The sequence below is a fragment of the Ziziphus jujuba genome, chromosome 12 (genome assembly GCF_031755915.1).
Source record: "Ziziphus jujuba cultivar Dongzao chromosome 12, ASM3175591v1".
NCBI classification, from domain to species: domain Eukaryota; kingdom Viridiplantae; phylum Streptophyta; class Magnoliopsida; order Rosales; family Rhamnaceae; genus Ziziphus; species Ziziphus jujuba.
The window spans coordinates 15,643,946-15,661,570 of record NC_083390.1 but is presented as its reverse complement, the minus strand read 5'-3'; the positions used below and the strand labels follow the sequence as shown (position 1 = coordinate 15,661,570).

The window sequence follows — 17,625 nt, the reverse complement described above, 5'->3', positions numbered from 1 at the left end:
CGTATGTTATTCCACTACTTATGTATTATTCTTTTCCTTTGACTCAAATGATACTAAATATTTTTTTATTTTGCTAATTTTGATGTATACATTATATTGAGCACTTTCGATACTTTACATTTGTTTATTTGTACTCCTTAAGTTGATATCATGCATTAATATAATATGTATGACTATTGACTATCTTTGATTATTGATTTTGTAAGATTTTTATTAAAATACCTATGATACTTTATATATACTATTAAATTATATCCAATTTATAAAAAGGTTTTACTGAACTTTCAATACCAATTTAATGAAATTTTCCAAAATGAGACCATTTCGAGTGTCCAGAAAAAGCCTTGAGAGCAGTTCTATCAAAGATGCTAATAGAATTTCCAACAAAGAGACCCATACCATTCTTGGAGTACATACTGTGAAGTGATTCCGATCAAGCATGGGGAAATAATGTTTGTTATATGAAGTATCTTGAGATTGTTAAATCTTCTTGACCTAGACACGAATCAATACAATGAAGACAAAATCGTGAATCGTTGCCTTTACTAAGGAAGATATCGAGGGCGTCCATTAGTCGCACCCTCATTGTCACCATGGTGATGGCCAATCACAATGTCCATTGTGTTTCACAAACTGACTTTCGTCAGATAGAAGTATCAACATAGAATTTAATGGTTTACTATAATTGGTGATAGTTGACTGTGATAGGTGGTAGTTAACCAATGGTTCTTTATTAGTTCTTGGAAGCTTTTACAACTGTAATAATCTAATAAATTAAATAAAAATTGGAGAAATAAGACAAATGAAAAATATTTAATTATAATAAAATCAAAAAATAAGAATTACAAAAATTTAAGAACCTGTTATCCACGAGAGTAATCTATTTTAAAAAGAAAATCTGAGGCCTGTAATCCTACAATTTCTTTAAAATAGATTCACTTCCTCTGATATAAGTGTTCCTAAAGCGTCTATATCCTAATGTACGACAGATATCAAGAGCTTTGAATAGAAGCACCTTCAAAGCTCCTTCTTCAAACTAGAATTGTGCCAGAACTCGACTATGCAAGAAATCCTAGAAAGTTCTAATATACAAAGAATGAAAGATGGACTTGAATAATATTTTGGTGCTTCTGTTTACGTTGTATCTCTTTCAACTCACGGGGTAGAGTACAAATATGCTTTTCATATGAGGTGTTTGTAAAGCCTGGCTTTAAAACTTGAACCTTATAAAACTTTAATAAGGCTATTACATAAAATTAATCAAATATATATATATATATATATATATGTAACACCCAAATAAATGGCCCATATAACTCCCAAATTAATAGCCCATAAAAAGTCCAATTTAATAGCCATTTTTAACAATCATTTAACAGGGCTAATGAATTTTTTCAAAACCTCTATTACAAAAATCATTTTTCATTTAAAAACCTCTTAAAGACACGGTGTTGAAGCTGTGTTTTTCCAGCAAAAACTACACTTACTGAGGTTGGTGCTTCTTTACTTGCAAGCTTATGCAACTACCTAACTATATTTCTTCATTCTACTATTACTTGGTGGTTAACAATTGTGACTTTGTGGTTAATAACTATTATCTGGTTATCTTTGTGACTTGGTGGTAAGTCCTAGTATTTATTATGCAAGCTCACTTAAGCCAACAATTCAAAAATAATGACACCAAGTAGCAACCAAAGAAACAAAAGGAAAAAAGATAAATGGTGTTTCCTTGGTGAAACGAAGAGTGGAAAGGAATGGAATAAAAGGTGGAATGAAATAGATAGTAGAATTGATTTCTTTGTTTTGTTGAATATTGAAATCAATACTTTGATGGAACAAAATAAACAGTACTTCTTTTTTTTTTCAATATATAAAATGCCATGTGCATTCACAAAGCAAGAAGAGGAAGAAGAAGAAGCAGTAGCTGCACATACATAAATACAAATGTAAAATTAGTTGCAGCACATGCATAATATATAAATGTAAAATTAGAAGTAGTTACACATACGTATTATTGAAAACTTTAAGGCAGATTGCCACGTCAGATTTATTTTGGGCTTGCTATGTCAGAAGAAGTTACAGCAAGTTTACTCTTGTTTGTTAACTAGTTAGACTTCAGCTTAAGGTGTTAGTAAAAAGTTGTTATGCTTAGTGATGTGTCAGTCAAGTGAATACTATTGTGTTAGTTTCTGGTATATAATATATAGCAAAAAGGCAAAATAAACGTGTGGTTGTAATCAATCTTTTTCTTTGTAATACAAAATCTTTTTTCAATTCTCTCTCTTCCTTTTTGTCCTTTTCTTCTTTTTCTCACACTTTTCTACACTTTCTTGCTTCTGTTACTTTTACACTTTCCTGCACTTTCTTGCTTCAGTTTCTGTTACATGGTATCAGAGCACGTCGTTATGGCTTCCTCGAAGTATATGCTTCTGCTTGTTTCACCTTTTTCTAGCAACATAATGAAATTAGATGAAGATAATTTCATTCTTTGGAAATCACAAATTATTCCAACTCTTAGAGGTCATGATCTTGAGAAATTCATTCTCTCGAGAGGTCCAATGCTGAAGAAGAATATAGATTTGGAAGTTGATGAATCTGAAGGTGGCGTGAGGAACTTGATTATTAGATTAAGCAAGATCAGCTTTTGCTTTGTTGGATTCACACTGCAATTTCTCGAGAGGTTCTTCGTCACTTGGTTGGACTTGAAACCACATTTGATGTTTGGAAGACTCTAGAAGCTCGATATGCTTCTTACTCAAATCTTAAATTCTGAGACTTCGCACTTAACTTAAATCTACAAAGAAAGGAGATATGAGTATTAATGAGTTTTGGCTCAAAATGAAAACAATTGCCGATAACCTTGAAGCTGCAGTTGAATTTGTTCATGAAACTTATTTTGCCTTTTATATTCTTGGAGGACTTGGTCTAGAATTTGATCCAATTTCTGAGAATCTCAATTCTCAGTTAGATTTAATCAATCTAATAGAGGTAAGTTCATGATTACTAGCCTATGAGATTAAACTTGAAGAATATAATATTGCTATTACTATCAACATCGAAAGTAATCATTCTAAAAATATAACTAGTGTGGCTGCTAAATCTGGTATGAACTATGTGCTTGGTCAGTCCTTTAATGCTAATTCAGAAAATCTCTCTGCTAATCCTGTTGGTCTTTCTGTGAATTCTTTAAAGTCTCTGAATTTCAATGCTGCGGTCTCAAACAGTCAGCATAATCATTCTGTTGATAATTTTATGAGGCATGTCAAATTTCCATCAAACATTGGTTTTCATTTTGCTAATAATAACCAGACTTACAGTCCCAATTCTCAACGTTTTGTTCAAGACATTAGAGGTAGTAGAGGATATAACAATAGAGGAAGAGGTTATTTTGGCTGAGAAAGAGGAAATAGACCAATCTGTCAAGTCTGTGGTTTAATGGGACATGTAGGCGCTGTTTGTTACTATAGGTATACTCAACCTTTTCAATAGCACTCTCTAGCGTTGCAAGGACCTAATCCCAGTAGTTTTCTCATTGGCATGCAATCTGGTTTTCGTAATTCTGCATCAGCTATGTCATTTACTCCTACTTTGTTTCAATTTCAACCTCAACTAGGTGTTCAAGGCCAATTTGGTCATGGCTCTCAGATGTTGGCAGGAAGTTTTGGTCCTTCGAATGGTACTTAGGCTGTTTCTCAAGTTTCATCAATGTACTCTAATGCCTTAGTTTCCCTTGGATATTCTAATGCCTTAGTTTCTCCTGGAAATTTTATGCCAAGTGCTCAGCCAAATAATATGGTTGGTCAGAATGTGATTGGACCGAATGGTTTTGGTCATTTTCCTAGTTCCCAGCTGCCAGTATTGATGCTAGCAAATTTGACAAGTTATAATGTGCCTTCTACTTTGTATAATAATCACAATCCTACTACTAATGTTGTTTCTACTTCTTTACAGAAAGATCCTTCTTGGTTCCTTGATAGTGGAGCAACTAACCATGCAGTGGCTGATGGTGACAGTCTTTTAGAACAGATTGAATATCAATGTAATAACAAGTTGGTTGTGGGAAATGGTCAGAACTTGGAGATTACTCATCTTAGTAATACTTTTTTACTCTCACTGTCTATGATGATTAAATTGAACATTGTTCTAGTCGTTCCATGTATAGCAAAAAATCTATTGAGTATTTCTCAGCTTACTCAAGATAATGAGTTAACTGCTGAATTTACTGCTTAATGTTGTTTTATAAAAGACAAAGGAGGTCAAATATAGCTTGAAGGAGTATTACAAGAAGGCTTATACAAATTACATGCTCCTGCTGTTCAAAAAAGGTTATTGATAGCTAATAATATCTTTGCTACTTGTAATAAGTGTCATAAGTATAGAAACAATTGTTGTTGTGGTGATCCTGAAGCTAGTTGTAATCATTCTCCATTATCCACTGCTTCTGTGAATACACAAGTTGTTGATTCAAAATCTTCAAATGTATCAGATTTTCTATGTCAGTAAATTAGTGAATCAAAGTTTTCTTTGTCTCATAGAAGATTAGGTCATCCTAATACTAAGGTGATGGATGAAGTGTTACAAAGTTGTAATAAAAAATTCGTTAATAAAGCTACATTTTTCTGTGATGCATGTTAGCTTGGGAAGAATCATTTGATTAAGTTTCCAATTTCTACTTCTAAAACTACTGCTCCTTTGGAAATTGTATATATACTGATCTGTGGGGACCTACATCAGTTACTTCTAAAGAGGGCTACAAATATTATATTCAGTTTCTTGATAATTTCTCCAGATTTGTTTGGATTTATCCTCTTCGAGCGAAATCTAAAGCTTTACCTGTTTTTTCTAAGTTTCAAGCAATGGTTGAAAGGCAATTTAACAAGAAAATTAAAGTGGTTCAACCTGACTGGGGAGGTGAGTTTCGAACTTTTCTTTCTTATCTCTCAAATTTAGGTATTCTCTTTAGACACCATATCCTTATATTCATACTCGAAATGGTAAAGTTGAGAGGAAGTACAGACACACTGTAAAGCTAGGTCTATGTCTCTTAACACAAGCTCATATGCCTATTAGTTATTGGTGGGAAGCTTTTTATAGTGCTTCTTTCTTAATAAATAGGCTTCCAACTTTAGTTCTAAACAATATCTCACCATATCAAGTTCTTTTTCACAAAAAACTATATTATAAATTCTTAAAGGTGTTTGGTTGTGCTTGTTTCCCATTCTTAAGACCTTATAACAAACACAAATTTAACTTTCATATCTCAAAATGTGTTTGAGGTACAGTCCTAATTATAAGGGCTATAGATGTCTTCATCCCTTTGGAAAAGTCTATATCACAAACACTGTAGTTTTTCATGAGTCTGAATTTCCATTTCAGCATGGTTTTCCTTCATCTTCTTCTCCAAGCACTAATTCAAACATTGTTGACTACTACTATTCTACACATTTATTCATTGTTAATAAAACCATAAATTCACATAATTCAGACATTGTTACAAGTCCTATCACCATTGTTAATCCTACTTTACCAAATTTCGTTTTGTCTAGTCCTACTACAACTCATAATTCTTTTCCTGCATCACAAACTTCTTTGTCAAAATCAACCTTTGAAAATGTTGTACCTCCTGCTTCTACAAATCCAGATACTTTGAATGGTTCTACTCCAAACTTTAGTATTGTCACATCTCAAAACTTAATAACATCATCTTCTATTTCCTCACCTTCTCATGTTGTATCTCACGATTATGCTTCTCATTCTCCTTTAGTTGCTGCCTCAAATTATGATCTGTCAAAATCTGTTTCCACTTTGAAACACAATAAGGCACAAAAAAGTTGAGTTTCTGTTCATCCTATGATTACTAGGTCCAGAAATGGAATTTTTAAACCAAATCGTTCTGGAGTTTTTCTCACTACTAACCACTCTATACATGTAAGCTCATTAGCCTCAGTTGCTGAACCACAATCTATCAAAAGTGCCCTACTTGATCCAAAATGGAGAGATGCAATGCAGCTGGAATTTTCAGCATTGATGAAGAACAACATATGGGATTTGGCACTTGTGACTCCTGATATGAATATTATAGGTAACAAGTGGGTTTTCGGGTTAAATATAATGCTGATGGGACAGTTGAGCGATATAAAGCCAAGCTTATGGCAAAAGGTTTTTTGCAGATACCTGGTTTAGATTTCTTTAAGACTTTTAGTCTAGTTGTGAAGCCTGCTACCATCCGTTTGATACTAATTGTGGCACTTTCAAGAGGATGGCCTGTCAAATAGCTTGATTTTAATAATACTTTCTTAAATGATAACTTAGCTGAGACAATCTATATGACTCAACCAGAAGGTTTTATCTGCTCTAAGTATCCAAAACATGTGTGTAAGCTTAAAAAAGCTTTGTATGGTTTTAAGCAATCTCCAAGGGCTTGGTTTGCTAACTTGAAGAGTGTTTTGATCAAGAAATGATTCACAAATTCTCAAGCTAATACAAGCTTATTTATGTTGCATTCAAACAGTGTATGTGCTATGATACTAATGCATGTTGATGAGATTATAGTTATTGGAAATGATATTGACTATCTTACACAACTTATCAAAGATCTAAATTCTGAATTTTCTCTCAAAGATCTTGGAGATTTGCCTTTTTTCCTTGGAGTAGAGGTTCACAGGTCAAGTGGTGTTATGCATCTTACTCAAAGTAAGTGTATTCGGGATTTGTTACACAAAACCAAAATGGAAGGTGCTAAGAGAGTGTCTACTCCTATGTTAAGTGGTAAGCAACTTTTATTATATAAAGGAGATCTATGTGATAAACCAGAGTTGTTTAGAAGTATAGTTGGAGCTCTTCAATACCTAACATTGACTAGACCCTAAATTGCTTTTTCTGTGAATAAATTGAGTCAATTTCTTCATTCTCCTCAAATGTTCATTAGGAGGATTGTAAAAGAATATTGAGATATCTGAAAGGTACTATACAGGTTGGTCTCCAATTACAGGCTTCAAATGAATTGATTCTTCATGCCTTTGCTGATTCAGATTGGGCTAGTAATCTACATGACAGAAAGTCAATTAATGGTTACTGCATATTTTTGGGAGCCAGTTTAATATCTTGGAATGCTAAAAAACAACATGTGGTTGCAAGATCTAGTACTAAAGCTGAATATAGAGCTTTAGCTCATATCACTGCTGAGTTATGTTGGCTTAAAAATCTTACAAGGGAGCTCAAATTCTTATCTCCAAGACCAGTTATTTGGAGTGACAATCTTGGTACAGCATTACTGATTGCAAGTCCAGTTCACCATGCTCGGGTCAAACATATTGAAATAGATGTTCACTTTGTGCGAGATAAAGTTTTAGGAGGTGAAATTGAAATAAGATATGTTCCATCCAAAGAGCAGATTGCTGACATCTTTACCAAATCTTTAGGGACTTCACGGTTCAATTTTTTAATGACCAAGCTGAAAGTCTGTGAGGTTCCTTACTCTATGAAGTCAAATTTACTGTGATCATGTTTTTATTGAGTTTTTGTTGAAATTGGTTCTGTTGTCACCAGTGTTGTATTATTTTTACAAAATGCTGCAGAGTCAGACAGAACTTTCAAGATCAGTTTATTTGAAGTATTTTCTTATCAAGCTGAGTTACTGGAGTAACTTTAGCTTGAGGGGGGAGTATTAAAGACTTTAAGATAGATTGCCACATCATATTTATTTTGGCTTCATACTAGCTAACTGAATCAGCTATGCAGTTTGCCAGATCAGAAGAAGTTACACCAAATTTACTCTTGTTTGTTAAGTAGTTAAACTTCAGCTTAAGGTGTTAGTAAAAAGTTGTTATGCTTAGTGACATGTCAGTCAAGTGAGTATTATTGTGTTAGTTTCTGATATATAATATATACCAAAAAGGCAAAATAAACGTGTGGTTGTAATCAATCTTTTTCTTTGTAATACAGAATCTCTTTTCAATTCTCTCTCTTCCTTTTTATTTTTCTTCTTTTTCTTACACTTTCTTGCTTCTGTTACTTTTACACTTTCCTGCACTTTCTTGCTTCAGTTTCTGTTACACGTATACACAAATGAAATTAGAAGAAGAAATAAGATCTCGTCTTCATTTTCAACCATTTTCAATTAAATAGTGCATAATAGGATACGAAAATATCTTCGTTTTCAACCGTTTTAATTAAACAGCGCAGAATAAGAAATGAAAATGTTTCAAAATCTTGTACATATTTTGTTCTGAAGTTAAATATTTCGTTTTCAAGCGGATGTTGTAATACCCAACAAAATTAGAGAGAAAAATTGGAGTAAATAATTATTTTTATTTAAAGATTATTGGAGGGTAAACTATTATTTTCACACGAATATGAGAATGGAACTGAGGATTCCTATGGCATGCTCATTCCATTGCCCCTCTATTTCACCAATATTGAAACACTACCTGACCCAAAACAAAAACAAAAACAAAACCAACCAAAAAAAAAAAAAAAACACACAAAAACAAACATAAACACAAACACAAACACTTCTACGCTGAGTTTTATCACGAAAATAAATAATAATAATAATAATATATAGTTCCACCAGCTGATCAACCCCATAATGGCCCTCATAGTTTAAATACCCTAAATAATTTCATTTTTCTAAATTTCTCTTCCAATAGGCATAGATAGGCATCGGTCAATAAGCAACCGTGTTCCACAACTTCATCATTAGCAATCATTCTGAATGCTAGATAACATATGATCAATAACAATATTTTCTTCCCTAAAGTCTCTGGCTGATTCTAAAAATAAGTGTTTCACTCAAATAAAATGAATACAAATTTTATCATAGCTAAGATAGGTTATAAAATAATAATGGGGCAAACTTATTTTATAGTGCAAAGAGTCTCGATTGGTATTTTATTTTGTGAGCACGACGAAACCCACAAGCATGAACCAAGAAAAATAAAGGCACAATTTTTCAACATGTAAGCCTCCACTAGGCATTGACAAAATAAAGAGCTTCGAAAAGCCAAGCAATTAATTGCTTGAGATAAAGAACTTTATATTAAAGAAAGTGAACCAAATGCAAGATAAAAAGGAAAAGAAGAAAAATGATAAATAACCAAAAGGCCATACAATTGATCAAATCTTATCTCCTGGCATGGGATGGGCCCTAACATGAAAAACAACTTCATCAAAATGTTTATGTTCTTCAAAATCCACTCTTCCCGTGAACTTAAGAAAATAAAAGGAAAAAGGCTGCCATTTGCAAAGTCGATTAACTTCCACTAGCCACATGCAGGGTTCTTTCAGCTTATCCCCATTAATGCTGCAAAAGTTTCTTTTTTTATTCAGTAGCTGTAGAAAATAAGTTGGAACTATAACCAAAAAACTTTTAAAATATTTTTCAAATATTTGTACCTCCGGTTCGGCAGGTTTGGATTCTTCACCCTTGAAGTTCTCGTCACCTGGATGTAAGCATAATTATGCATAAGTTTGATATTTGAATTAAGTTTCAGAGTAAAAACAAACTGCTAATCCAGAATGAATAACTTTTAAACTTCAATATTTTATTGAATGGAGGAGTCAAGGACAAGATAAAAATTCACATGGTAATCCTCAATCAATTTATATTCCATCCTTAGCAAGTAGCAATTAATGCATTTTATGTGAAGTTTCCAAATATACGGTACCTCCATCTTCGGGCAAATCAGAGGTCCAAAGAGTTAAGTTGTCTCTCAACAACTGCATAATGAGGGTGCTGTCTTTGTAAGACTCCTCACTCAAGGTATCCAATTCTGCAATTGCCTCATCAAAAGCTTGTTTAGCCAAATGGCAGGCCCTGAAAATTTTCAGAAACAATAAATCAGTTGCGTGAAAAAGTTGAAATGCACAAAAAAGACAACAAGCATAGAGCATGACAACCTTTCAGGAGAATTCATAATCTCATAGTAAAAAACAGAAAAGTTGAGCGCTAGGCCAAGACGGATTGGATGGGTTGATGGGAGATCTGTATTTGCAGTACTTGAAGCAGCCTAACAGAAAGATGACAACAGAAGGGCCAATCATAACAAGTAAGAACAAATAAATTTTTATGCGATTCACCATTTTGTGTAAAGTCTAACTGTCTACGTGTGGTGATTCAAAGAACATGCCTCATATCCCTTTAATGACTGCTCAGCTGCCTCTTTCCTTTCCTGGTCAGTCTTGAATTCAGCAAGATACCGATAATAGTCACCTTTCCTGAATCATGCATATCAAATACATTATTTAAAAAATCCATTTACCGTCTTCAGAAACAACTTTATAAGCGCATACCAATATATAGAAATAAGAGGAAGACAACATAATTGCATGTCACTGCAAAATTCTTCAGCCCATAATTTAGGTAGGGCGAATCATGTAAAAAGGAAATCATCTGACCCATTACATGTATACCATTTGTTTGGTAGAGATAGAAAGCTTGACTTATCAGCATAAGATACAAAATTATTCTCTTGCATCGCACAGTTTGGAATATATTCCACTGACAGATAAAAGAACAACTGAACAATGAAAGCGAAAAGAATCGCTTTGTACTGTAAGTGAAAATGGCACATGACTCACATTTTGTAGTAGAAAACAGTGGCTTCTCCAGAGGCAGAAGCAGGGATAAGGTGCTTGTCAATGATAGTAAGAATGTCACCACAAATCTTAGAGAGCTCATCCTCTACCTTCTGGCGATAACCCTTAATCAGTTTAACATTGTGCTCATTTCCCTTTGATTCTTCCTTTTGCTCGATTGAAGACATGATGCGCCAAGAGGCCCGCCTAGCACCTATGACATTTTTGTATCCAACCGAAAGAAGGTTCCTCTCTTCCACAGTCAGCTCAACATCAAGTTTTGCAACTTTCTTCATACATTCCACCATTTCTGAAAGTTTTCAATTAAAAATAATTGATTCATCAGTCAAAATCCCTTTATATATATATATATATAGTCACACAATTGTGCATAACTTCACATTCATAAAAGTCAAGGGCCATTGAATGTCAACAACAAATCGGAAAATTACAAGATGTAAATCTAAAAACTGTGACTATCTAATCAAATCTTTTTAGCACCTGTGTCTGAAGGATGCTACATGTACCATATAAAGTAATATTTATCACCTTTACCGGTGTTTAGCCGACAAATCAACTGCCCACATTGTCATACTTGTTCAATCAAAACACATACATAATTAGGTACACCAGCAAATAAAATCAGTTAATCCAATTTCTACAACCCTATACATATATTCAGTCAAAAACATCATAAAGGACCATTTGATTGCGAAAGGATCAACACAAGGAGCATTTACCCTATTCATTCCCTGGTTCACAGAAATATATAAAATGTGGAAAAAATGATAAAATAAAATGGGTAAAAAGCATGGATAGAATGAAGTTGTTCCATTAGATGCGTAGAAAAATAACTAAACAGATAATCAAATATAGCAACATTATTTGCACGGAATCAGACAAAAAAAATCAATAAAAAACACAATAACTACACTAATCTTCCAACGAACAAACCGATCCCAAGCAATGCAGCGAAACCAATACATTATATGGCACCAAAATAATACAAAATCAAGCTTCAAAAACTAAATTAAAAAAAAAAAAAAAAAAAAAAAAAAAAAAGCAAAAGACAAATCAAATAGCATAGGAATTCCACACTTCAGCGACAATTCAAGATCCAAACAAAATAAGCAAGAAGTAATATATTGATCAAAATCCTAAAAAACAAAACAAATATTAAACAAAAATGAAAATGGATGAAGCGGAGAGGACCTTCATAGCGCTCGGCCTGCTCGGCGAGCTTGGCCATGTAAACCTGAGTCTCTCTCTCCTTCTCGGTAGACGACATCGTTTTTCAGAGAGAGATTGACGACAAAAATGCAGAAAAACCACCAAAAGCCTCAGAGACAGAGTGAGAGAGAGTTTTTTTTTTTTTTTTTTTGGGGTCAAATATTTGCTTAGCACGAAAAAATTGAAAAACTAATTAAAATGAGATGCGAGGAAAAAGGAGATAGATGATATATATATATATATATATATAAAGGAGGAGAATATGAAGGGGGTGAGAGTGTTAAAGATTGAGCAAGTTTAGGGTGGGTGATGACCAGATCTGGACCGTTGATCTAGAGAGAGAGAGTAGAGAGAGAAAAATTTGAAAGGAAGCGCTCATTTCTTGTGCGTTTTCAGGTGAACCTTGCACTTGGATTCATTCAAAATCTCTTCTGTCGGATGGGTATTTTCGTTATTTTACTATTTTTTTTACTTTCTTTTCTTTCCTCAATTTCCTCTCTCTCCTTTTTTTTTAATATTTTTTTAAGTATTTTAATTAGTATTTTATTATTCCTATACAATTTTTTATTTTTATTTTTACAAATAAAAATATTTTCTTATAAAAAATAAAAATCGTTTTTTTTTTTTTGGTGAATTAAAATCGTTGTTATGTTGAAAAATTATTTTAGACTAAAAAATAGAATTTTATATATTTTTAATGAATGTGGGTAAGTTATATATTTCGTCTCTTATTAAAAAAAAAAGTAATAGTTTTATGTGAAAATAATTATTAGTTATATGAATAATATTCTTTAATTACACATAAAAAATTTAATTTTTTTTTTTGAAAAGATGTAAATTTGTTATTTTGGGAAAGAAAAAAAAAAACAACTACTTATCTCTTTCAACAAAACACGACTTAACTCATTAAAGGAGGATCGTATAAAATATTAAAAATAATTATATAAACATACTACTTAACTCATGAAGGAAGAATTACATAAAAATAGAATTTATATATTTTTAATGACTGTGGGTAAGTTATATATTTCATCTCTTTTATACATATATATATAAAAATAAAAAATAAAGGTAATAGTTTTCATCTTAAAATAATTATTAGTTATATGAATAATATTCTTTAATTAGACATAAAAAAAATTGAAAATATGTTATTTTGAAAAAAAAAAAAAAACTACTTATTTCCATCAACAAAATACGACTTAACTCATGAAGATAAGAGATTCAAATTCTAATAAAATTAGTCAATATGAAATAAGTATAAGAAATGAAATATGAATATGGACATATTCCACATACTAAGATCAACATATCTATAGTATATATAAAACATCGTTAATATCATTAAGAGGAGATTGCCTAATAATTCTAGCCATCATATGAACTTCATTTAATTGTTTATTTATATTTTTGAATAGATTTATCAAATAAAAAACTAGATTGATTTAACTTCCATCTGGTATAATTTTTTTTAAGATTTTTATTAAAAATAATTTGGCTATAATTTTATAAGCGCTTGTTGGGATAAAAAAGATGAATTTTTTTTAAAGATTTTATATTAAAAGTAATTTGATTATAATTTTATAAGCGCTTGTTGGTTAAAAAACACGGGATAAAAAAGATGAATTATCCACCGGATAAGAAAGATGATTTATAAGGTAAATCTGTTAAATTCCTCCTATATAAAGTATTATACCTAATTTATGATATATAAACTATTATACCTTTAATTTATGATGTGTAATGCATTTCGTCCTCAAACAATAAAAATTCATAATAAACTATATAAATGGATGAATTTTTTTTTTTCTTTTCTTCTATATGATCAATGATAGGATTATATTTATTTTAAAATTATATTTATACTTCATTTATTTTATTTCTTTTTAAAATTATTTTTTTCTCCTAGTTTATTTTATTTCTCTGTTCATATTTTTATATGATAATGCATCATATATAACGGTAGACTTGAATGACAATATAAAAAAGAAGATAGAAAATTTGTATCTCCTATGAATTATTGACTTTATTGTAGTTCAATTCAGTTAAATATATTCTCAATGAATCAATTTGATAAAATTAACTTTATTTAATCTAACTTTGTATTACCATGCCGTTCATAAAAAAAATAAAATACAACCTTTGTTTACCTTTTTATTTATGATTAATTTTATCAAATTAATTAGTGGAAGATGCATTATTAATTTATTAAACTAAAACAATAAAACATTGCTTTGATGTAAATATGGAAGTAAAATACATGTATGTCATTGTTTAGAAAAAGACAGAAGTCTTTGAAATTGCTTTCCCAACCCTATGAAAGTTGGATTTTAGAGCTTCACCGTATTGAGGATTTTCTGGAGAAAGTCGCTAACTTTTTCCACTGAAAAATGGAACCCGTGAATGATAATCAGACAACCGCGGGATGATATGAAACTCACATGGATGGAACAACTATCCAACCTTTTTTCCAAATTAAGGTTTTGACTAAAATGTGACAAATTGAGAAATTAGTAATTTAAATAACATTTTTTTTTTTTTTTGAAAATTGAGATGCAAAACTATGAATAGAAAGTATAAAAATACAATTAACCTTGTATTCAAATTTTGAACTATATATTTTACCAAAGAAATTATGAACTATATATTTTTTGTCAGTTTCAATTCAATTATATATTTTTAATACATGAATTTGATAAAATTAACCATGTTTGAAAAACGAAACAAAAAAACTTTGTTTTATTTTATTTTTTTAATTTTATTAATTAACCAGGATATATATAAGAAAATTTTATAATATAAATTACGATTTTTAAAATAATTGTTTCAAATATTTGTTTTTATAAGTGTTTATGATAATTTTTTCAAAATCAATTATTAATATTGAGATATATATATATATAGAAACAAATTTATGTAATGGTTTTGTTCATTTTGACTTAGATTTTCCAATCAATTTAACAGATACATGCATATTAAAAATATTAAATCTTAATTTTTGATTTTTAAACTTATTAAAATGATTATCTAATGAAGATTAATTTGATACGGTATAAGCTGAATTTTGATTTTTAATTTATATATATATATATATATTAGGTAGAAATGATTAATCTTATCAAATTAATTGGTGGAAGATGCATTATTATACCAACAACAATAACTTGGAGGATGTATTCAATTTAAAATTTGAAGGATTTTAAAAGTCTTTTAAAGTTTTGAGGTATTCGATTTAGATTTTAAAGGACTCCATACAAATCTAATGATATTCAATTCAGATTTTGATGGATTTTATAAAAGTCCATTAAAATCTAGATGTATTCAATTAGAACTTTATATAATTTTTTTAAAATCTGATGGTATTTAAAAAGTTATTGATTTTAAAAAACTTTAAAAAATAATGGATTTAAATAGATTTGAAAAGATTTTAACAGGAAAATTATGAAGAAAATTATCAATATAAAATCCACCTTTAAATCCAAAAATTTTATTAGATTCTTACAAAATCTTTATGAAATCTATAAAATTCCATAATAATCCATCAAATCTTTTAAAATCTATAATTCATTTTAAATCCGTCAAACTCTAAATTAAATAATCCCTCTTAAAAAAAACATCATTTATAATAAATGATAAGTCTTTAAAATCGCTTTCCAACCCCCATGAAAGTTGGATGTTAGAGAAAAGAAGCTTCATTCAGAATAAACGGAAATCTTTCAAATCGCTTTCCAACTCCATGAAAGTTGGATTTTAGAGCTTCACTGCATTGAGGATTTTCTCGAGAAAGTTACTAAATTTTCCACAGAAAAATCGAACAACGAAATGATAATGATCAGACAAAGAACGCTAGCTAAATCCATCATAACCCATTTTCGTTCCATAAAATTCGAGTCCACCGAGTCCACACAAACCAACTCAATCTCACCGGTGAATTCAGCCCACCTTCTCCGAGTCTGCACAATCCTCTATCAGCAACAGAACTCGCCCGAGTCACGACTCCACTCAAACCTCAATTCCTGCGATTTCCAACTCAACCACGAATTCTTCCTCCAGGTCTGCAACTACTTCCCTTTATCATGGCGACCCCTCTACCGCTTCTTCAAATACACCCAAACCCACCCGCATTTCGTCCACACCACGGTTTCGTTCAACAAGATGGTCGATGTGATCGGCAAATCCCGAAACATCGACCTCTTCTGGGAAATACTTCACGAGATGGGACGTCGTCGTTTGGTGAACGATCAGACTTTCAGGATAGCTTTGAAGACGCTCGCTAAAGCTAGGGAGTTGAAGAAATGCGTGGAGTTTTTTCACTCCATGAATGGGTATGGATTCGACTACAGTTTGCAGACTTTGAACAGGGTCGTCCAGACGCTCTGTGGGTGTAAACTAGTTGAGGAAGCTAAATTTGTGGTTTTCAAGCTCAAAGATTGGATTAAGCCTGATGTGTTTACTTACAAGTATTTGATCGAGGGGTTTTGCGATGTGGGTGATCTGATTGAAGCTTCGAAAGTATGGAATTTAATGGTGGACGAAGGTTTCGAACCAGATACCGAAGCCGTTGAGAAAATGGTGGAGACCCTTTTCAAGATAAATCGATACGACGAGGCTATGAAACTTTTCCAGGCGATGAGATCCAAGAGAATGGAAGATCTGGGGCTTTCAACTTACAGACTTGTGATAAACTGGATGTGTCAAAGGGGCAAGATTGCTCAGGCCCACCTAATGTTTGAAGAAATGCGCAAGAGAGGTATCGCAGCTGATAATTTGACATTAGGATCGCTACTTTATGGGCTTCTAGCAAGAGGCAGAGTGAATGAAGCTTACAAGGTTTTTGAAAGGATTGAGAAACCAGATATAAATATATACCATAGTTTGATCAAGGGGCTTCTGAGATTGAGAAGAGCCAGTGAAGCGACACAAGTATTCAGAGAGATGATATCGAGAGGTTGTGAACCTATAATGCACACATATATAATGCTATTGCAAGGACATTTGGGGAAGAGAGGAAGGAAAGGATGTGACCCACTCGTGAATTTTGATACTATTTTTGTTGGTGGTCTTGTCAAGGCTGGGAAGTTATTAGAAGCTACGAAGTATGTTGAGAGAACACTGAAAAGTGGAGTTGAGGTACCTAGATTTGATTACAATAAATTCTTGCATTATTATTCAAATGAGGAAGGTGTTTTAATGTTTGAAGAGGTAGGGAAGAAATTAAGAGAGGGTGGGCTGGTTGATTTGGCTGATATTTTTGAGAGATATGGTGAAAAAATGGCAACCAGAGATAGGAGAAGAAATAGAGTTTTGTAGAAAATTTTAACATTAATGAGACAGAATTTTCCTTATACAAATCTTAGGAGATAGATTTTTGGACACTGAATTTTTATTTTATTTATTTTTTTTGTGAATACTCCTGAATCAGGAAAAAAGTTACAGATCTATGGAATATTAACAGTTCCTACCTTGCGTAACTATAAATTTTTTTATTTTTTATCAATTAATGATCATCAATTTATTTTAATTAAAATATTTAATTTTAATAAAAATAAATTATCTAATAATAATCATTTAAATTATTAATTGATATATAAATTCTTTCAAGATCATCGTCAATAATGACAAAATATTTTGTAACCATCATATGATTATACATTTTATTGTTTCTTTTATGGCAAACTAAAATTGTATATTTTTCTTTCAATGTTATTTAACGCACCGCATCCACTTGGAAAAAAAACATTAAAAATCCTTCTCAAGACATAGATCTTTTGTAACGCATTTTAACTTTCTGGAAAAAAAAAAACATTAAAAATCCTT

General features: G+C 31.5%; 3 protein-coding genes across 4 annotated transcripts; 2 read left to right on the top strand and 1 right to left on the bottom strand.

The window, feature by feature from the left end:
* Window positions 1-2,838: 2,838 nt before the first annotated feature.
* LOC132800144 (uncharacterized) lies at window positions 2,839-4,230 on the top strand. Its single transcript, XM_060813151.1, has 4 exons — window positions 2,839-2,988; window positions 3,127-3,382; window positions 3,500-3,676; window positions 3,725-4,230. Exons 1-4 carry the CDS (start codon window positions 2,839-2,841, stop codon window positions 4,228-4,230), a joined length of 1,089 nt encoding a protein of 362 aa, XP_060669134.1.
* A 4,748-nt stretch (window positions 4,231-8,978) lies between these two features.
* Window positions 8,979-12,153, bottom strand: LOC107428883 (14-3-3-like protein GF14 iota). Of its 2 annotated transcripts, none has more exons than XM_048462105.2 (7): window positions 11,791-12,153; window positions 10,582-10,888; window positions 10,131-10,218; window positions 9,901-10,010; window positions 9,669-9,817; window positions 9,397-9,443; window positions 8,979-9,316 (listed from the first exon to the last, which is right to left on the bottom strand). In XM_048462105.2, exons 1-7 carry the CDS (start codon window positions 11,864-11,866, stop codon window positions 9,299-9,301), a joined length of 795 nt encoding a protein of 264 aa, XP_048318062.1. In that variant the 5' UTR covers window positions 11,867-12,153; the 3' UTR covers window positions 8,979-9,298. The 2 variants fall into 2 exon arrangements, with proteins under 2 accessions (XP_048318062.1, XP_048318063.1); XM_048462106.2 differs by having other exon boundaries at window positions 8,979-9,304; window positions 11,791-12,147.
* A 3,264-nt stretch (window positions 12,154-15,417) lies between these two features.
* LOC107428860 (putative pentatricopeptide repeat-containing protein At1g26500) lies at window positions 15,418-17,211 on the top strand. Its single transcript, XM_048462726.2, has one exon. The coding sequence runs from the start codon at window positions 15,631-15,633 to the stop codon at window positions 17,116-17,118; it is 1,488 nt and encodes a 495-aa protein (XP_048318683.2). The 5' UTR covers window positions 15,418-15,630; the 3' UTR covers window positions 17,119-17,211.
* Window positions 17,212-17,625: the final 414 nt, after the last annotated feature.